The sequence below is a fragment of the Acinonyx jubatus genome, chromosome F2, assembly GCF_027475565.1.
Source record: "Acinonyx jubatus isolate Ajub_Pintada_27869175 chromosome F2, VMU_Ajub_asm_v1.0, whole genome shotgun sequence".
Lineage (NCBI taxonomy): Eukaryota > Metazoa > Chordata > Mammalia > Carnivora > Felidae > Acinonyx > Acinonyx jubatus.
This window is the reverse complement of record NC_069394.1, coordinates 67,267,606-67,290,031: the sequence shown is the minus strand read 5'-3', so window position 1 is coordinate 67,290,031 and position 22,426 is coordinate 67,267,606. Positions and strand designations below refer to the sequence as shown.

General features: G+C 43.0%; 1 protein-coding gene across 1 annotated transcript; it reads left to right on the top strand.

Moving 5' to 3' along the window:
• Positions 1-14,925: 14,925 nt before the first annotated feature.
• BHLHE22 (basic helix-loop-helix family member e22) lies at positions 14,926-18,649 on the top strand. Its single transcript, XM_027042941.2, has one exon. The coding sequence runs from the start codon at positions 15,798-15,800 to the stop codon at positions 16,908-16,910; it is 1,113 nt and encodes a 370-aa protein (XP_026898742.1). The 5' UTR covers positions 14,926-15,797; the 3' UTR covers positions 16,911-18,649.
• Positions 18,650-22,426: the final 3,777 nt, after the last annotated feature.

The following is a 22,426-nucleotide window of genomic DNA, read 5'->3' as shown; positions in this document are numbered from 1 at the left end:
AGTACTATCTAATTTCCTTATGGCTATTTCAATAGTCACAGCAGGATGAGATGAAAATATTACAAAGGAAGACAAGTGAAAGAAAGAACATAACTTTAAAGGACAACTTATGATGAGATAATCAAGAAATAACCAAGATGGAAGAGCAATCGATGGTGTAGATTGCATATGATCATTGCAAGGGTTATCTGAGTGATTTGCATATGCTGATGATGGTGGAGTCATGTCACTGTCAGTGAACAAGGACAGAACATTCCTGCTCTGGGCCACATCCTCATATTTTCATGTGGGTGCACTCAAAAAGTCTAAACATCGTATTGTCAATTAATCACTATCAAATATGTCAAAAATGCTTTGTTTTTTCTCAAAACCTATATTGAATTTTGAAATACATTTCCATGTTCACACTACAAATAATGACTTTTGCTTTACTTGGTTTTTAACCCTCTTTCAGACTCCATTGGAGAAGCCCAAAGAGCCCTTCTTTTACAAATCACATTTTAACATATACAATTTTAACAACATAGAGTTAAGAGTTTGAAAGCAAAATAATGCATATTCTAACAAAAGTTCACAGTTTTAGGTATCGAAGGAAATCATGATATGCATAATGCACAATAAGCAACATTTGCCAACTACCCGTACGGAGCGTGGGTACATCTGGTATAATATTTAATTTGAATACTATCTTTGTGTTACGCACTCAGCATGTCAAATAGTAGCAGTTATTTCAGTCACTTAAATTAAGAAAACATTTAGATGCTTCATTCCAAGTCTATGGCCAAAAAAGCCCAAAAAACAGAAATCATAGGAAAAAGGAATTGTAGGAGCTAAAGGTAAGACACTGGATTATATTCTTTTATTTAAAACTGACTTTCATAAATGATACATGTATTTTTATGAGATTCAAGCCAAAAACCAAAGAAATTAATGACTTTAAATGATCTTTCTTCTTAAACAGAAGTGAGCATACACCTGGACATCTCCATGTGCATATATTGATAAATGATACATAGACAGATACATGAATGGTTATAAAATAGGGATTGCTCTGTGCATATTTCAAAATTATTCAACTTTTTTGCACTTAACAGAAAAACAGAAGGGAAACATCAAGCATTCTAATTTCAGATGAATTCTTGCCACTGAAATTAGTCAAAGTCACAGAAAAATTGAGTAGTTAGACTTATTAAGGCTATTTTTAAACTATATTTCACTTTTAAACAGTATCGATTGATAATACCGAGAGATGAGGATATTGCGACACTAACACTTCTCCTACTTTTCATTTCATTTTTTGTTCATTAAATATTTCCTTCGGGCCATCAAGGTGTACATGCTGTCCTAATTCTAATAATCCCCATAGATGTTTTGTCTTCATTTTAATTGGAATAAAATGCTCACCTCCATGCCTTTTCTCAAGCCCTCTGAATTCCTGAGTTCTTTAATTAATTGCATGTCTGGCTGAATTTCAGCATCAAGTGGTTCTTCCAGGATGGACTCAACAATGTTGAGTTTGTTCCTGTTTGGGAATAGTTGCCAACTTGCCTTCAGATTTATTGACAGCTTTGATGGAGGTACCATTCTTGGGCCATACCTTGCCTCAGACTTCACCTTTACTCCATTGTTTTCGGGCATTGAATATTGCTATGAGGAAATCCGAAGCCGGCCCAATCTTCCCCCTGATAGATGCCAAATAGGAAAACACTACACTCATATAGACTAAGACACTGAGGATCAGGAAAAAAAGACTTATTAATGGTCATACAATTTAATTAACAAAAAAAACTCCAGGTCCCAAGACTTCCTAAAGTTCATAATAGAGAGTCAAGGAAATGCTTGGTTAGCTAACCATGCACCTTGTTTTCTTTCTCCCCCATGAACATCAGGTTTGAATGTGTTTCAGAATACGGCTGTTCCCTACATATTTCCCCGGGGCTGTGGGATGTGAAAGAGGAAGTAACGAAGCCATCTGCATTCCTGTATATAAAAGCTATAGAATATGGCTGCAAGCATTTTTTTTTCGAAGACATAAAATAAAGTGTGTAATTATTCACAGTCACAAATTAAAGTAAAATCATAATAAAAATAAGATGAAGCCTGAATATGATGAATATAAAATATCAAATATGTGTTTACAGATGTGTTGAAAACAAATAAAGATGAGAATCAGTGAAAGAGAGACAGCGAAGATATATGAAGGCATTCACGAGCCACTCTTAAAAACCTTAAATAATTACAAGGATGTGAAGTGTTGAAATTATGTTGTGCATTTGAGCAAATGTAAAATCCATAAAATCCATTTTTATATTATAAAATGAGATTTTAAGAAGTATCTGTTTGTCTATCTAATGGTCCATTTTGCAATAAGTGCCTTTGTAACCTCCAAATAAATTTACAAGCCTTGCAGACTGTGATTATTTTCTATCTCTTTCCTGAAGTAAACTGTATATGCAATTATAAGGGCAATGGAGTGTATATAGAGTTAAGAAGAAGGGGAGATTGTGATAAAAGGGGGTGTCTTTCCTGGAGGTAAAGAGAAAGCTACAATTTGATATTTTGAATCACTAGTAGAAATTTCTTTTTATGATCTCTAGTAAAATGGTTGTGCTATTGAAATTATATTGAATTAACTAACAAGATACTTCGTGTACTGCCTGCATCATGTATATAAATTCATGCCACTAGGTGGCAGTGGTACCATCTAGGGTAGCAATGACCTCATAAAATAGCTTCATCTTTATATATATATATATACACACACACACACATATATATATTTTTTTTGAGAGAGAGAGAGGAGCAGAGGAGGGGCAGAGAGAGAGGAAGACACAGAATCCGAAGCAGGCTCTGCACTGTCAGTCAGTGTAGAGCCCAATATCAGGCTCGAATTCATGACATGTGAGATCATGACCTGAGCCGAGATCAAATCGGAAGCTTAACTGACTGAACCACCCCGGCACCCCCAAAACAGCTTCGTCTTAATTGTGCAACACCTTCTCTCCTCTACAGCACCTGGAGCTTCCCAACGGTTAACACATTGGAATATTTTCATTGTTACTAACATACAACTACACTAATAAATAAAAGATTAATTAGATATCTGCCTCCAAAAGCAGAAATCGTAGAATCAAGATTTTAAAACAGCTCTGTACATAACGGGTGGATATTTGCTGCCTTGCCCTCTGCCTCCAGTTGAGTTGAAGTGCACTGCACGAACTATATCAAGTTCATACAGATAGACGCATTGCTGGAGTGTTTAAATAGGTTTTGTCACCACTTACCTTAATTTAGGTTACAAAATTACTGTGACATGCTTCGGAGAGGCAGGAGCTCTCCTGATTCTGCTCCTTCAGGTGAGTTTTAAGCTGGCTGCTTACTCTCCTCAAGATGAAGATCACATTTTATCCTGCTAATGAGTTTTGAAGCATAGTTTCTCCTCACAGGACAGTTACTCTTCAAAAATAGGCTGAAGAAATTCTTCCTGGAGCCCTCTGCATTTTCTCTTACATCTCACTTCTACCCATGGTTCAAAACTGTCACCTCTGTTATGAGTCACACTCACTAAGAATCAATGCTTTCTTGGATATATTGTCATCGGTAAGCTTCTCTGATACATTTCCTCTTCTGAAGCTTCTTATCATGTGAGAAGTTCTTTTTTTTCTGAACATTCATTTAAGATATTCTATTAAGTAAGTTAGCAGTTTTCAGATCTCTCTGTCACTCCTTAAAATTTGGTTCTCCTGTCTGTCATTACTTCTCAATGTAATTTGAAGTAGATGAAAGAGACTGATGTTAAAGCCCCTGTAGATCACAATGATGTCTTCATACCCTACCTTGCATCAGGTTCTACCAAAGATGCCTGTATTCATTATATATTCTCTTGACTGTAGGCGGAGATTGTTTTCAACATGTCTACTTCTGTATCATAGTATCTTTTCTAAATTAACAAAGAAGCCCATGCATTTGAAAGAAAACAAGCTGTAACATCAGCCTGGGTAACTAGAAAATGTAAGGAGTTTGAGAGTATCAAAAAAACCCGCCTGGTGAAGAGCCGTTCTGACCTTCAGTAGTATGCAAATGGCTTTCTTTTAAATGGTAGCATGATCAACACAAATGATATTTCTGGGTCTTGGCACATCAAACTACCCACAGATGAAAGATGACTTAATTGCTTTGACCACAGTCCGAGTCAGAAGAGCTCAGTTGGCAAATATAAAAATAGCTTGGTGCTATTTGCATTTGCATTTGAGTAAGGAGTGATTTTATTTTAACGTTTAAAGTCTAAGTAACAAAGCAACCCACAGGTAGCTAAACACACCTCAGCAAACAATGGATACAATCCCTAACCAGAGAGTGTAAGGGGTGCAGAGGACACATTGATCTTGTCAGCCACATCCGCGTGCATAGGAAATACTGCTGTCAGCACAGCACCTTTAAATTCAGATCACAATATATTGAGAGTTTATGTCTTTAGAGGTTAAGCAGTTAAGCATTCATAGAGATTTGTTGCCTATCCCATCACCTTTAAATAACCTCCTAAAAATCTTTTAATAATTAATTATTATTCTGAATGTCTAATATCCCTGTTAATAGCTCACATTGCTGCTCATAATTTTATCTAACAAAGTATTTCCAATAAATAGTCATAGGGAGTGAGGCTTGCTGTATTTTAGACTTTACCATGTAGCAGCCCAAGTAAAGCAAAAATATATAGAAGAGAAAAAACATGACACAAAGAATAGGAAATTTCTCCAGGCCTTGTATGAAATGTGATTCCAAAGCAAGTCATGGTAAAATGGGGACTATGGACTCTTCATTTCTTCTAACTGGTTATCTTTGCGATGACTTTATTTTCATACCTTCTAACTTTGTGATATGAACAGCAAACTTAATGCAGAAAAAAAAAATCTGCCATCACTGATTACCATAGCCAGGCTCACAGACATTTAAATCAAAAGTCACCTGAGTTGGATAAGGTTTAAGTTTTTTCAATAAATTATTTTTTATAATGACTATAAAAGTTATATAGTACACAGAGGCTAGCTGGAGCTAGATACTTTACTGTACCTGAATTGCAAGGAATACTTTCTGAGACATAAAGCTGACAATCAGACATCTGAGAGGGGCTGGAAAATAGCAGTCCCTGAAAGATGAGAGTGTGAATTTTAGTAACCTCGAAGGCAAAGACCATTGTTCTTTCCCTCTTGAACCAGTAGACAGAATGAGCAAATGATGAGACAAACACATGTGAAGAGATCAAAAGAGTAAACCTGTACCCCAGAATCCCTTAGTCAGAGCTGAAAGTGAGAATTCTTGTTCCAGAAAAATCTCTATTTCTTTTGGCATTTAAAAACCAGTTCTGTGATCATGCTAAAATCATAAAATGGCTCAATTTACAAAGTAAACTGGAGTGATTCTTTACTGAAATGCAATAAAGTCACTGATGTTGCAGTACAATCACTGTGTACTTATAATGCCATCAATTTTCTTCAAAAATTTAATTATGAGTAGAAAAGGGCAGATAACTGTGGGCAAGTGAAAATACATATTGTTCACAATATAACTATTATTTCAAAATACATTCTTGATCCAAACAACATAAAAGAAAATGGTTTTGGTAATGAAACTTGGAGGGCAAAAAATATGGAGAGCGAGTGGTTAAAATTAAGAAAACTATTGTTAATATTTTTTAAAAGAAAGGGGAATAAATAACGATGCAAAGAACCTAGAGAAAATATTAGCACTTTATTTAATCTTTTATTCTTAAGATTTTTTTTAATTGTAAAAAAATCTATACATATAACAAATATCTGTCACCCATAATCTTTATCAAAGGATTTAAAGTAACTCATAAGAAACCTCACCCCTGGGTCTCCAATTTGAGCTCCCAGGGGGAACCAGGATTAACTGTCAGTAAACTTCATACAGATTTTTTTCCTGCATGTATCTATCCACATACGTTTTTTGATACCAAAAGTGACCATGTTATATTCTACATCTTTTTTTTTGAACATAATTATGTATCAGAAATGTCACTCCAAGTCAGTTCATTTACTTTTTATAAAGCCTACTATTTTATGGAATAGAGGCATCATCATTTTCATAATCATTTGTTTACTGAAGAACATTTAGGTTATTTCAAAATTTTCTGCCATTTTAGAAAATCTTTATACTTATATGTATAATGCTCACTCCATTATTTCTGTAGGACAGATTCTTAGGTGTAGACTCCAAATCACCTTCCCAAAAAGATTGTACTGATTTTGACTACAACTGTACTCCTCACAATTCTGAACATTGTTAATTTTAAAAATTTTTGGCCTATTTTAAAATTTGTTTTAATTTATATTTTCTTTTTATTAATGATCCTGAACATTTTTTATATCATGCTTTGGACATTTAAATTTCTTCTAATTGCCAGATTAAATTACTTTCCTATTTTTCCATTAGATAAGCTTCTTATTGTTTTGTAGAAGCTCTTTGTATATTGTATGTGTTTATTTTCTCTTCCTAGTCTGCCATTTGTCTTTTAACTTTGTTTACGGTCTCTTTCTTTGCAGAACAGGAATTTTAAGTTTTTCATGTGTAATTAAATGTGTCAAACTTTTCCTGTGTGAGTCCTTGGATTTTTGCCTTGCCTAGGAAAGCCTTTCTACTCTAAGTCTATAAAAACCATCCATCTCTATAAATGTAGTATGTTATCATTGCATTACCTTAAATGTATTTCTCAATCCACATGTAATTGATTTTACTCTGATTCTAATAAAATAATAAAACAAATTTTAAGAAGAAATTTTCCTCAGATACTTACACAATATTGAAACATGGGGGCAATAAAAAGCTGAGGTTTAAAAAGAAAAAATAATTGAGACAAACCTGATTTCCTTTCTTGATAAAAACAACTAAATTAGTGGGAAAGGGGAGGCAAGGTGTGCAATAAATTTAGACCTTTGATATACATTGTCTCCATAAATCTTTCATAAAAAATTAATTCAAATTGGCTTTGAGATGAACACTGTCAATTGAATTGAAAACTGTCTGATGGACCATAAACAACAGAAATAATAATAGCATTGATGTATCCACCCAAAGGGAGGAAGAAACAAAGACCACGCTAGGATCAGTGATAGATCTGGATTCACAAAGCTTTTATGTTAATGATCTAGAAAGAAGAAAGAAAAATGATATAATCATTAATTTAACAAATGTTACTAAACTGAAAAGCATGCTTCACACATCTGGAAGCATTATAATAGAAGATTGTGAAGGATAGAAACACAGTTGCTATCTGAGTGAGAATTGACTTTGAGCCAAATCCACAGCCATTTCTCTATCCATATACCAGTTAGTTGAGTCCAATCACACTATGGTGACCACTTTGTAACTAACTAGAGACAAATTCATTCAGTTCAAGATAACAGCCAGCACACCACAAGCACAGCAGTTAGGGATATTCGGGAAAAGGGAGAGAGAGCGGAGATACGGACATTGAAGCCATTGAAGTGAATATAAAGAATCCAACCGCTATGGCTCCTACTCTCCTTGACCCTCCAGCGTGGCCCAAGCAGTGAAAGATGCTCTAAAATCTGCCAGCATCTGAATGTTGTGATGGAAAAAGTACACAAAATACAAACCAATAATGATAATCAAAGGTCACTGAACTGGTTTAAATGGAACAGTTAAAGAAGCATAATAAAGTGTTAACATTAAATTCACATTGCATTTTAATGTTTACAAAATGCTTCCACACGGTTTCATTTGATTAATACCCTGAGACAGTCAGGAAAAGGATGATTAATAGATCCATGTTCCTCCTGAACCTAAGTAGGATCAAGCAAATTGCCAAAGAGAGGATCTGCTTTTTCTACTATACCTACTCATACCTTTTAAAGCAACTCACAGAGAAGTGCAAACAGGTTTGGACACAGATAAAAATTAACTCAAAAACTTCTTTTTAAAAGAAAAGCAGACTGTATCTTCATAAGACAAGGACTTTCCACAAACACTGAATATACTAAATGTATTCTTTGGCCTCAAATCTGCATACCTTTTTTCCTTGCCTTTTTTCTTCCTTTTTTTTTTAATACTTGTTCTCAAAAACAACGGGAATATGGGAAGCAACTCAAGGGAGTAAAAACGTTTAGGTACATGGATTACAAAACAATCTTTCTGGGGAAATCTCAAGTTCTCATGCATAAAAGCAATGGAAGCTTTTTAAAAAAATTTTTCAGCAGTCTCTAAGGCCAGGAGGCTCTTAAATCACCTATTTTTTTTTTTTGAGAGCGCGCGCGCGCGCGCGCGAGAGAGAGAGAGAGAGAGAGAGAGAGAGAGAGAGAGCGAGCAGGGGAGGGGTAGAGAGAGAGATTCCCAAGCGGGCTCCTAACTGTTAGCGCAGAGCCCTATACAGGGCTGGATCCCACGACCCCAGAATCGTAACCTGAGATGAAATCAAGAGTGGGTCGCTCAACTGACTGAGCTACCCAGATGCGCCCTCAAATCACTTTTGGCGTTAACTTTAATGTCTCCATGCCACCCACATAGTAACATCCATTCTCCACTGGGGCATTGCTCTACCATACACAGACATACAGCCTGGTTAGTCTGCCAACGCGATTGTTTGCAAATGATGGCCCCTTTCAGGTAGTCTGAATGAAACATTTCATCAGAAGAATGTTATTTTTATGTTAAGGCACTTTTGTCATGATGCCTTGCAGCTGTTGGCTTCCTTTTTATAATACTTGCTTACCAAGGTGTAAATATAGCACAAATGTGCATGTGCGTATGTGTGTGCGTGTGAGCGTATTTTTCCAAGTGGACAACTCAATCAGTATAGTTTTCAGCCAAACACATTAATAGAAAAGCCCAGTTAATGTCTCTTAAACATAAGTTAAAATGATTATGTACAACAATACTGCATTGCTAGAGTAGATCAAATGACCTCATCAAAGATGTTTGAGAAGGTGTCAAACTTCTCCATTTAAATTTCAAAACTTAACTGTGAAAAGCTCTCTAGCTAACCATCTGTTTATCTAGTTCCTCCTATATATAATCAAATTTCTTTCTAACAGGAACTCTTACACTGACAGAGTAAATGAGTCCAAATATTTGGCTTAATAGATTTTCACTTTAATGAATCAAATAAAATTAATCTTTCAACTGAAGTAAAGTTTACATTTGTCTGTTTGATCTACAATATTTTTGAAGGATATTCATAATATTTTGTACACTATCGAAAGCATATCTACTTTTATTTGTATTACAAGCAGCTGGCCTGTGTATATAATCAAAGATGAGAAATGTTTTTAATTAGGATATCATCTCAAAGTTTTACTGGATTTTAACTGTATTTATAAAAAGGATCAAAGCTTGTGAAAATATACTTCAGAAACACTTTAATTCATAAAAGTGTTAGGTATCCATAATTCTATTATATGCATTAAATTTAGGGAAATGATTTGGCTACAGACAATATTGCAAGCTCAGAAAGCCTAAATAAGACATTCTGAAAGATTATGTGATGAGAAGATTTATTAAATAAAGAAAGCAAAGGGCTACTGAGGAGAATGGGGAAGATTATTTACTAATGTTGATTGGTAAAAATTGATGAATAATTAGGAGAATTAATATTTCAACACACCACCATCTCACATTAGTCTCCTTTCTACCATAAATGCTAAGTATTTCTACCATATATGGAAAGCAAAGGAAGGGAACTATTTTTACTGAAAATACCTACACTTCAAAAAGAAATCTTTTGGTGATTAAAGTATCTAAATAGTACTCAGCACTGGGTTTTCACTAGTTAATTAATTCCTGAGAGCACTGAGGTATTTATAAAGTTACAGTATCTTTTGCATAAAATGACTAATTAAAATCCTGATTTAGAAATTAATCTGTGGATATTTTCTTCCTTAAAATTATGTATATATGATAAGGAATCATACTTTATTACCAATCCTCAGAATAAGAACTATATCTGCACCTATAAAAACTACGTATATGTAAATATAACATGCAAACTTCTATTTACAAATAATTAGCTTCCAGGATTGTTTAAATGATCACAAATTTCCAGCTCACGCCTTGCAATCGTAATCAATTTATCACAGAAATAGTTTTGGAGGCGTAAAATCAAGTGACTCATAGTTGAATATTTCATATTCAGCGTTTAAATATTATTGTCATCCACCTCTTTATTCTCCTCATTGCCAGGAGATGGCGCTGTGGGTTTTAAATCGCGGCGCTAAAATCCCACAGCCAAACTGAACTCTCGGCAGTGTTTCTTAATTGATGGACACAAGGCAAGCTTTAAAATTGTTCACCTTTTTTCGTGCGAACAATTTGTGTTTTAAAAATGCTTTCCAACATTCGATGAAGATAAGGTTCCAGGGAGGAAACAAATAAGTGTATCAGCCCTAAGGGAGTGCAACCGAATGCAGGAATGCAGGAATGCAGCTAACCAAGGAGGGAATGAACTCTTCCAGAAACTTCACTAGTCTTCCTCTATCTCCATCTCCTTCTCTGGGGTCTCTGAAGTGACAGGCAAGCGTGAAGTTTTTCTGCTTGCCTTCCTGCGCCCCTCCCCTTAAGAGTCCCCACAATCGGAAAGCCCTCGCGGAAGCCAAGTGGGCCCTTGGTGGCGAGCTAGGAAACCCACCAGCGCGCCCTTGTGGGTCTCACAGTCGTGCTGAAAAAAGCTGTTTCTCCGGGGCCGAGGGTTTCCCTTCTATGTCTGTTCAAACAGTCGTGAGGATGACCCTCTTTTCTTTAAAATAAAGGAAGATCTTCCTGAAAGAACTTTATTTTTAGATCAACAGGTTTCAACTTTTTCCTGGGCGAAGTCCTTGGAATTGCCAAGCGCTTCTGAGCAATTGCAGTGCTGGGGCCCTTGGCGCGCTGCCAGGAATGTTGCAGCTCCTGTAGCCCCAGCACTCTCGCTGCCCTCTTCATTAGCCCCGCCAATCCCAGGACATACGTGGAACCACGGCACGTCTCTGCAAGTGAGCTGTGTAGGAAGCACCTGGCGAAGAGGGTGAGAAAATACTGATGACAGAATGACACAGGAAGGCTTGACTTCAGGCGCTTGATGGGCTTGAGTCTTTCCGCCACCGAATGGATCGTGCTTTCCCAAACGCAGCGAGGATCGGGACAATGAACCCCAGCGGTACAGGCTTCAAGCTGACCCAAGTGCCACCAGACAGCACTGGGCTGGCGAGGGGCAAATGAAACTTCAAGGTCAGCGCGCCTCTGATTGGCGCTGGGGGCACGCCCTGCTTGCGCGCTTTGGACACGGTCCGGGAGGGCTCGGAGACCGCACTCCTGGGGCGGTTTCCCCAGATGGAGCCGCGCTGGGTTCTACGCGGTTGTGGCCACCTGCGACCCTCCAGGCTGGGCTCCTCCAGGAAGGGGCAACCCGGAGAGGGTTCCCATCACTCTCAGGAAATTTGGTCTTTCAGAACAGCTCCCAAGCGAAAGTTCATGTCATTTTTGGCAAACTTTGCTTTTCCTTTTTAGAATGTTCCCTCTCACACACACACAAGACAATTTTCCCTTTCAGAAAACACAGACTGACACCCAAATCCCAGTGTTGGGGGTTCTCCTAACTTTTTTAATCTAGATAAGTAAACTGTTCAGTAGAGCTATAGAAACAACAAAGAACAACTCCTGGGTTTGCTCTTTCAAAGTACGTTGGATTGTGTTCTGTTCTTACTTTATTTAGGTTCCTATTTCAAATTTCAAGCAAATATTAATAAAGATGACCACTAAGAAATTTAATTATGACCTAAAAAATTAGTTTGAAGTTCAGTGCTGTAATTTCACTGGGGTGCTGGTTGGTGAATATTTTAGAATCCTTTCAAAGCGGTAGGTATGTTCCCTCCTGCTGTAACAAAACTGTATTCATCTTTGCACAACATGTTCCGGCGTCTGTACATTTGGTGTTCAACACGCAGCAGAGAAAGCTCCCTGGCCGGATGTGTGTCAGGCTATGAGCCTGGCGGCATCAACCCGGGTAGCACCAAGGGCACCCTGCTGGACGTTGGTGCCTGATGTACACCTGCCCTTGCGGCCCTCGGAAGGGCTTGATACGCCTCCACCCTGCTGGGGACGGAGGAGACGTCCCCCGTGTTTCTTGTCCCCCAATTGCTTAGGTAACTCACAGTGACCTTCTCTGAAACTGCTGAGTCCGAGTATTTCACTTCCTATGCATCATTCTCAAGGGGTCATCTGTGGGTCAGGAGTTTTCGCGGCGGTCTCATTTCCTACCCTTTCTTCCCGGGCAGCCACTGGAGGTGTTTATTTTGGTTTGTTCACTGCTACCTTCCTAATTTTCTAGTTGCATCGGGAGCCCGGGTCCTTTCTCAGCTTCTTGGCAGAATAAAATTCAAGCACAGTTATCCAGAGTTCCTGCGGCCAGAGCAGCTGACGCCAGTCCTCCACTGGTAGAAACCAGGCGGTGGGATCCCACTCAAGTGAGGAGAGGGAGTCTAGGCCATGACTGAGGGTGGTGACGATTAAACCAGGTAACGAGACACCAGGCAGATGTGTTTTCATTGCCTTGTAAGATAAATGCAGTGTTAAGTGCCTGACAACTTCCCAGAAGCAATCAGCAAAAGTTTACGAGTGCATAAACCTCAAAGAGCATTCCCCAACGGTTGTTATAAGGCCCACATTCAGAGCTTCTATAAATTCTCCGGCAGTTTCCCAAAGCTAAGTTTCCAGTGACTATTAAGCAACCACCTCCTCCGGGGAGACCGGGGGGATTTTCTTGAACCGTCTAAGAGAGAGGTTTTTGGCTCCTACTAAGTGAAATAAAGTTGCGCAAAAGTTTGTTCCAGAAGTTTGGGTGGCCAGGGAAGAGTAGGGAGGTGGAAGAGGGGAAGGAATGGAGGTGAGGTCTGGGAAGGGCCACGAGGTGCTCTCCTCGGTGCTGAGTTATACAATAGCGCCGATGGACCGGGGTCCGGCCAGGGCCCCAGGTCTAGCCAGGACGGGCGGTGCCTTTGCCACCTTGCGTGGTGCTCCAGCTCGGCCATTTCGGCCCTGCGGGGCATGGCCCTGTGTGGAGGCCAGCAGCCAAACACGAACTCTACCGGACTCGGGCATGGTCGATCCTTCGCCCGTCTAGTGCCCACAGAGGGGCCATCAGGAACGCAGGCGTAGCGCAGACAGTGCGGGCCCACAAGATGGGCAGGCTGGATGGAGAACCACGTCAGACATCCGGGGACGTGTCGCCACTCCGGCCAGAGACGCGACGGTGCCAGTCTCAGTCCTTCGGTAAGTGGCCAGAGGACTTTGGGGAGTTACTGTCACGCACACACCAGGCTCACCTATGTTTACAGAGAACCTTTGTTTATGATCCCAGTGAAAACAAAGCTGCTAATTGAGAAGCAGCACCAGGAGCGTGTCTTCAGCTTCCTAAAGGGAGAGGTTAACAGCTGCAAGCGCCGGGGGAGGGAAAGTGGGAGGGAAGCGGGGAGCGAGAGGCCGCCCTGCACGTAAACGTGCTCTTAAGCCCCCAGCGAGACACGTGGGCCGGCTCAAGCCTTCCAGAACCCCCGGCCTGGGTCCTCGGCTGGATAGCTTCCCACAGCCCGATAGCATTTTCTCAGTCTTCGGATTCCAGTAAATCCGAAGGCGCGAAAGTAACCGACGACAGCGTAGTAGTTCTGTCCCCTTGAGACTGACTCTCAGGCAATTATTTTGGAAAGATGCCGCAGAGCCCCTTTTCATTCCTTCCAGGTGAAAATGCAGACGCCTCGGTGTCGTCCTCACCCCTCCTTTATGAAATAAGGCGCCCAACTGTTCTGATATTACCATTCAAAAACAGGTTCTGTGGCGAACCTCATTTGTGAATCTATTACAGAGATTAATAGATTATTTCTCCTTTTTCAACTAATTCTCAGTGGGGAAATTTAACCATATGGTAAGGAGAGAATTAGAATTTCATCACATTAGAGCAAAATGTAATGAAAAGAGTCCAACACCTGGGGCCAACTCTGAAAGCCACAATTAAAAGGTTTTTAATGAAACCAGAGAAACCAAAAATTTCATAGGCTTCGGTAATTCTGCCACATAAGAAAGATTTATTGGAGGCGTTGGGAAATATTGTTTTTACTTATGTCATAAGGATGAAAACCAGCCGCTAAATACCATGTGCTCCCAGATCGAACTCAGGAGCTAGAGGACCGCGTGTACCATTTCCCATCCGGAAAGGAGCACTCGTTTTCACAGCTCTCCCTTCCCAGCCCTCCAAGAACAACCGAGGCACATCCAGATGTCCCTGAATGGCTTCCTGGCTGTCGGTTATGTCGCCGGGTAAATAAATACGCTCAAGTGCCCCACTTGGTGTGTGAGAGGATTTGACTCCTGGTGGAGTTGACTATTCTGAAACAACTGGATTTTAATCTTGAGGAAAGTTTGAGAAATCAGTTTTCTCCCGCGTAGGAAATCATATGCTTCGTGATCACCATCACTGTCACAGTCATTTGGAGACCGCTGAAAAAGCACCCCTTCCTTCTTTCTTTTCTTCCTTTTTTTTTTTAATCTAATGGGCTGCATAATCAAGTTGTTCTCCATTTTCTTTTTTTTTTCTTTTCTTTCTTTCTTTTTTTTTCTTTTCTTTTTACTTTTTCTTTTTTTTCTTTTCTTTTTTTTTTTTTTGTCATCCGGATAGGAAATGGGCAATGGGCGTGCGGGGTGGAAATAAGGCAGTGTGTTCCAGGGATACGACTGCTTTGCTCCCTTACTAGCTGAGAATCTTGGGTGAATTTTCGGCAAACCAGCGGGACACTACTTCGCCCCCTCCCCCCGGAAAGTCCCGTCACCAAATCCAGATCATTCCACGAACAGGGGTGGAGTATAATTCTCTCCCGGAAGGGTAATTTAGCACAAGATGAGACAGCAGTGGCGAGGGAAGGGCAGTGGGGGTGGGGTGCGGCGGATGGGGGCGTTTGCTCTCCCCGGGACTCCCAGGCTTTGCCGCCGAGCCACAATTTGCTGAAGGAGCAAAGAACATCCTCGGCTCTAAGTAGGGCTTTTAGTGTGCTCATTGATGAGTGAAAGTCGCCACACATGTCAAGCTAAAGGCAGTTGTTGGGTTACTAACAGGACCCAGCGCCTTGCAAACATATGCGCTAAGCTGTGTATACAGATGGCACGCAGAATAATGGAGCAGGCGCCTTTTATAAAGCTCTAGCTGCTGCCTGTCTTCAGACCTGGGAAATGAAACTATTCAGACTCGCGGCCAGATAGCGCCTGCGATTGTTTGTTACCGTTTTAATCCTATTAATTAAAACGTTAACCTGATTGGGTAGAAAGCGCTGTCCCAACAGGCGAGTCTTCTTCATAATAACCTACTCAGAGATAATGATGTAAAAGACTCCCCCGTCTGTGGCGGCGGCTGGTTGATGGGTCCGGAAATCTCTTGAAGGTGAATCCAAGCAAGATAAACGGTGCGGAGAGGCGGCGCGGGGCTGGGCTCAGAGCGGCGGCGGCAGCGGCGGCGGCTCCACTCCCTCCGCGCCCACCCTCCCACCATGCGGGGCCGCGGCCCATGGTGAGCCCCAGCAGCCAGCACCATCGGCTGGAGACGAAGAAGAAGAAGAAGAGGAGGCGGAGAGCGCGGGGGAAGGCGAAAAAGAAAAAGAAGGGGAGAGGGCTGCCAGCAGCACCGGGACCGACGCGCGCACCAGCCCAGGAGCCCGGCTCGGGCGCGTCTGCGGCGCCGCCTGACTCCCCAGCCGAGGCGGCGGCGGCCGGCGCGGCGGGCCGGGGCTGTGCGCCGGCGCCGGACCATGGAGCGCGGGCTGCACCTCGGCGCAGCCGCCTCGGGCGAAGACGACCTCTTTCTGCACAAGAGCCTGAGCGCCTCCACCGCAAAGCGCTTGGAGGCGGCTTTCCGCTCCACGCCCCCGGGCATGGACCTGTCCCTGGCGCCGCCGCCCCGGGAGCGCCCGGCGTCGTCCTCCTCCTCGCCCCTGGGCTGCTTCGAGCCGGCTGACCCCGAGGGGGCAGGGCTGCTGCTGCCACCGCCTGGGGGAGGCGGCGGCGGCGCGGGAGGCGGCGGCGGCGGCGGCGGGGTGGGCGTCCCCGGGCTGCTCGTGGGCTCTGCCGGCGTTGGGGGCGACCCTAGCCTGAGCAGTCTGCCGGCTGGGGCCGCCCTGTGCCTCAAATACGGCGAGAGTGCGAGCCGCGGCTCGGTGGCCGAGAGCAGCGGCGGCGAGCAGAGCCCCGACGACGACAGCGACGGCCGCTGCGAGCTGGTGCTGCGGGCCGGAGGCGCCGACCCGCGGGCCTCCCCGGGCGCGGGAGGCGGCGGCGCCAAGGCGGCCGAGGGCTGCTCCAACGCCCACCTCCACGGCGGCGCCAGCGCCCCCTCGGGGGGCCCCGGCGGCGGCGGCGGCGGCGGCGGCGGTAGCAGCGGCGGCGGCAGCGGCGGCAGCGGCGGCGGCAGCAGCAGCAGCAAGAAATCCAAAGAGCAAAAGGCGCTGCGGCTCAACATCAACGCCCGGGAGCGCCGGCGGATGCACGACCTGAACGACGCGCTGGACGAGCTGCGCGCGGTCATCCCCTACGCGCACAGCCCCTCGGTGCGGAAGCTCTCCAAGATCGCCACGCTGCTGCTCGCCAAGAACTACATCCTCATGCAGGCGCAGGCCCTGGAGGAGATGCGGCGCCTCGTCGCCTACCTCAACCAGGGCCAGGCCATCTCGGCCGCCTCGCTGCCCAGCTCCGCGGCGGCGGCGGCCGCCGCCGCTGCCCTGCACCCGGCGCTCGGCGCCTACGAGCAGGCTGCCGGCTACCCGTTCAGCGCCGGGCTGCCCCCGGCCGCCTCCTGTCCGGAGAAGTGCGCCCTGTTTAACAGCGTCTCCTCCAGCCTCTGCAAACAGTGCACGGAGAAGCCTTAAACACACCCCCGGAAAACACTAGACCGACCCCAAAGCTAGAGGAAAGTGAAAAGCTGCCCCCCACCCCTTTTACTTTGGTCCTCTCGTAGTTGTGAAACACTTGCAAACAAAACAGAGGCGAAAACTGAGAAGTATCAGAGACAAACGGGACTTTTAGCCTCGACATCCCCAGAATCTCGGTCTTTGGGGTGGGGAGGGAGGGAGGAGGGAGGTGGAGTTGGGATGAAGTATGGATGTTTTTTTTTTCTCAGAAAAGTGGCAACTTTGGTGGCAGCCTAGACCGCAAGGAAGCTTAAAATATAAGTTGGGAAGTAGTCGCTTGGTTATTAAGCGTGGAGGTATTTATTAAATGGCAAAATACTAATCCTACTAATAATTGTGAATTTGGCTAGTGCTGAGGGGCAGAGGAGGAGTCCGGGGTTGGGTGGCTTGTGGGATGAATATTCATTCAGACAAATCAGAAAGGGCACTTGAAAATAAATTTTGATTCTGAGCCAGGAGAAAAACTTGAAATGTAGACTTATTTAAGTGGGGGAAGAAAACCAGAAAGAGACACATTGCTATGAAAGACTTGTATTTTTTATTGTCTCTGAACTTTAATCCTGTGAAAATGCTCAAAAGTTTTGGCAAGAGTGATATAAAAAAAAAAAAAAAACTGACTGTGGCTGAAAGAATTGCATTTAAAAATATTTATGTGCACCTTGTTACTATTCACTCTGCAATGATGTATTAACAATTCATGGTATTTATTTGTTATTCTTCAATGACCCTTCCACATCAACAATATTTATCATGTGTTAAGGTCATGGGTCTCTGTGCAGATTTTTTTTAATGCCTCTAAAATTCTGTTTTATAGATTAACTTATACTGTGTGCCAAGTGTTTAAAAGGTTTATTTGCCAACAAGTATGAAGAGACATATTGATGTATCTGAGCTGCTTAGGTTTATCAAAGGTCACCTGGATATTTTCAGTTGCATCATCCCTGTATTTAAATTGAGCTTTAATAAATTGCTTCAGTCCAAAAATTACAGGAAGGTGTATTCTTAATTGATGAATGAATTGATCTCTTTTTTTGAAAGGGGACTCCTTTGCATTCTAAAAGGGAAGGACATCACAGCAATAGATCCTATAAGTAAGAACATGCTAAGCAAATATTTTTCCAGGCTGTGCTGTGCATTTTTAAAAGGTCTAATTTAATTGCTTTTAATATATATGTACATATATAAGTTATTTTAACTGTGGAGAATTATTTAAGTTAAAAGACTGGTTTGATTTGCCTATGGTGTGAAATCCTTTGTTATTTTTCTAAAAAAAAAAATAAAATTTAAAAAGAAATAAAATAAAACTAAGGAAGAGCAAGAAGCTATTTACCCAAAGTGAGCTTTCAGTTTTAGTTTGCATGGCTGTTTGCCTGCCTTTCTATCCTATGAAAATCAAGAAAACCTTTTTTAAAAATGGAGTCCTGCTATTTTCCACTCCTTGCAGATAATACAAATTCAGCTTGTCAGGTTGGACGGCGAGTTGGGAGCTATGATGGATTTACTGGCGGGTTTTGGATGTGTAAAGAATGATATATATATCAAATAGGTCAATCAGACTATGACAGCTATGTACGACCATTTGTATGTGTATCTATGTCAGAAAGAATCTTTATTAAAATATTTTGATCAAACATTTTATTATGCTGTGCTTTGTGGAAGGAGCAGTCCCCTCTCTTCTGTGTTACTTTGCTTGAAAGGTAACAAAAAAGAAAGGAGTTTCAGAGAAGGTGGAACTAGGGTTTGGGCAGGGATACCCACTTAGGAGTAGCCCCACTTCACTTGTTTACTTGTCTGTAGGATGATGGCTGGGCCTGGTCATGGGAGGAGAGAGCAGTGGGGTCACTGGTGAGACCCAGAGGAGATCCAGAGTTCCTATCTGCTGGCATGAACTTTGAAGGCCATGCTGCCTCTGGAACTCTTCCCACTTGTATGGCACTGTTAACCATGCCAGAGCCCATCAAAGAAGGTAAAGTTTCTTAAAGAATTTAATCAAAATTTCTATCTCCAACTGCCTGAAAGCCCAGGAAAAGAGATGGGTTTGGATTCTCTGAGAATGGATTTTATTGTGGCTTTCCACTTTTTTCTCTTTTGTAACAGGAAAATCAACCAGGCTTAATTATAAGTGTAAACAATGCCCATAGAGATTTTCCAAACTTACTAGTGTGGCTTGTTAATGAGATTTTTAGGGACTATATTGGGATCGGGTTGAGAATTGATTCTTTTAAAGAATGTCTGTGTAGGCTTGTATTTGGATCTTAATAATGTCCTCAAATGTAGAAGGCTTGATTTTTGCTGTGGTGGAGGTTATGGAGATGGTGGTGGTGGTGATGGGTTGTTAGAGTGTTTCCTCTGTAGGCAGTAGGCTACATGCATTTTTGTCTGCATAGCCTCTGCTCATAATGATATCCCTAAATGACATCAAACTTAGTGGGGGGTGAGGGAGGATATTTTCTGCTCCACTTGCCATCAAAAAAGATTAATCAGAACCTGTAACTTTTCAGAAAACATAACAGCAAAAGGCCTTGAAGCTGGAGCCCTCCCAGTCAGGGAGTGGGGGTAGAGGGAGGGAACAGACCAGGGCAGCCCCCAGGCAGGAAGAGACCGTCTCTCAGCATTTACCAGACAAAGCCTGGGTGCGTCTAATTATGATTATTAAAACAATTTCCATGACGATGTCTAATATTATGTTAATTTGAAAACAACTGTGTATGAAAACTGTCGACTATAATACCTAAATTCATTTAATGAAACACATCGTTAAGGCAATTAAACCTCCTGGATGTGATTAAGAAACATAATTACGACACTGTTCTGCGCCATAATTGGGTGTCTTTAATCAAGGGGTAAAGTGATCAGCAACACAGCCATTAGTTTGTATTGTTCTGGCCCTGCTGTCCATCATTCTGATTAGGAATTAACCACAGCCACCATCAGTAGGTTTTTTTTCTTTTTGCATATTAACATTATAGGACATACATTTGCTGCAAGATTTACTGCTTGATATTTCTCATTATTAAGAAGGCCTCCTTGAAATACTCTGTAACCTCTGTGTTGTTTAGCTATTGTTAGAAATTGTACAAATAACAAATCTTGAACTTCAGGAGAAAAAGAAATGCTCATACTTCTTTTATTCTTTGATCATTCATTCAATCTCCAGTCTTACTCTTGGAAGAGACTTGAAACGGATGGGGAAAGGAGAGGATGTTGAGGATAAGTTGAAATGTCAGACGAATATGTACAATTATTAAAAATGGCGAGGTTAATAATATTTATTTTCATGTTGGTAATTACAGACAAATCAATTCTCTTTCCAAATCCAGGAGTTGGCCAGCGTTTGGTTCTAGGACACCTGAAAGGACCAGGAGAGGGGTTTCCCGTGATTTCTTAGGTGGCTCTCCAGACGGCCTGAAACTTTTCAGTTTCTTCAGCAGCAACTTTCAAAGAAGGAAACTGATTGCCGGAGGAGCAATTCTTCTCCATCCCGGCAACCAGCACCCCCCCCCCGCCCCCCCGCCCCCGGGGGCTGCTTCCTTTCTGAGGTTTGAGTCCTGAATTGCGCGGCCCAGTCTGGAAAGTTGGCCCACACGCTTGTGGGACGCAGATGTATTTCCAGTATGTACCATCCACGTCGGGACCGAGTGGCTGAGCACCAGGGGCATCAGTGTGGTCTTGGGGAAGTGTTCTCTGGCCGGAGCAGACAGGCTGGCCCCTGAGGCTGTGGCTCACTAGACGGCCAGAGCACCTCGCCCGCCTCTGAGCCTGCTCCACCGGAACCGCGCCTTAGGTAGGGCGCTTCTTCAGAGAAACCCCGCAGGATGGATCCTGCTACTTGTTTGTTAGAGCACAGACAGTAGGCAAATGCGGTTGAGCGAGGACCCTGGGTCCCACTTGGCTTTCTATTCCACCGGTTTCCTTCTCTAATTTCTAATTTCAATTGTCTTCTCTAAATTCTAATTCCTACTTAATCTCATCTCCAGCTTGACACTAGGCACCTACAGAAGCGTCGGGGTTATTCGTGGACTCCTACAGGACCAGCAAATGATCATCTTCGAAGAGCTTGCTAGTACCCCTCCTTCCCCTCCCCGTCTTGTGTGTGAGTGTGTGTGCGTGTGCGCGCGCGCGCATTCTGTGCTGCCTTCTCCACTCTCCGCAGCTGGGCATCCCCCCAAGATCCTGTGTTGAGCTTAAATTCTACTCCCTCCTATCCCACCCACCACCCATCCTTACTGTCTACAGCTCACCCAGGAGAGCCCAGGCTCACAGGTTTCCCTTCTCCACGAACTCTGGGAACCGGACGCTGGAACCGAACCTTTCCACGCGCCCTAGACCCTGAGATTGCCCCAGCATGAGTGGCATTGACTTTCCAATATAATGACTTATGAAAGATATAATCATGTGTTAAATTGAATCCTCCGTTTAACTGTTAATGGTGTGCTCTGGGCACATTTACGTATTAGATGCTATGGTAACTAATTACCACTAGGAAAAAGGATAATACACTTCCCAGACTTTGAAAAATAATGATGAGAGTTCACTTCCCGGCTCGCAGCACACTGTGGCGGCTCTGCCGCGTGGAGCGACAGAGCGAGAGGAAACCCGAAAGTGTGCTCATAGAAGGCAGGAGGTAATGAATCCTGGTCAGGCGAGGCTCCTTAGCAAAACCTTTAATGAAACTGTGATTCAGTTGGGCAAGTGGTGGTAGGGGGAGGTTACCAAGTGCACAACAGTGCCTCCAAACAAAATTAAATTGCTCAACGTAAACATCGGAAACATAAATAAGTTTTCTTTTAATTAAAATGCAGGTCCGATTAAATTATCCTCGTGCCAAGCAACTTTACATCAATTAACAGTTTTTTTGTGTGTGTGGGCAAAATAAATGAGCCCCGCTCCTGCGCGCTCCGCGTTGGCACTTATAACTCGGATGCTCCCGGCTTTGCCAATGTGGTGCAGGTTGATTTCAATTTGGCCTTTTAAATCAGACATTGGGCACGGTAGATGGAAGGAGGGGAGCGGGGGGGGGGGAAAACAGGAGACAATAACTTAAGTTTAAGAGCAAAAACAACTCTCAGGGTAAGAGCCCTTTTCTTCCTGCTGGATCTCTGGCTCTTCTGATGTGTGGTTACTAGAACCAGGATACTGTAGGGTTGTGCTGCATAACCAGGTGTCTGTTTCACCCCAAGCCAGGGCAAATGTTTGTACTGGGGACCCTGGAGGGCAGAAGAAGGGGGGGAGGGGGGAGAGTCAGTTTTCCAGGCAGCCCAAGGTTGTAGACCGAAAGTCCACAATACACGTGCCCACCGCGCCGCTCTGCTCGCGCTGCGCCCTAGGAGGGACTCTATGTCCGCAGCCGCAGGGCACCCCTTCTCCCAGTGTCCCCCATGGACTCAGTGCCCAGCCCCTCCCGATCCCGCAAAAACAACCAACCAGCCTCCAAGTTTCTTGGCACAAAAAGCGAAGTTCAGGGTTCTGCCTCA

What these genes read in the sequence shown, in the direction of transcription:
- BHLHE22 (XM_027042941.2), top strand. Translation starts at nt 15,798, where the DNA reads ATGGAGCGCGGGCTGCACCTCGGCGCAGCCGCCTCGGGCGAAGACGAC.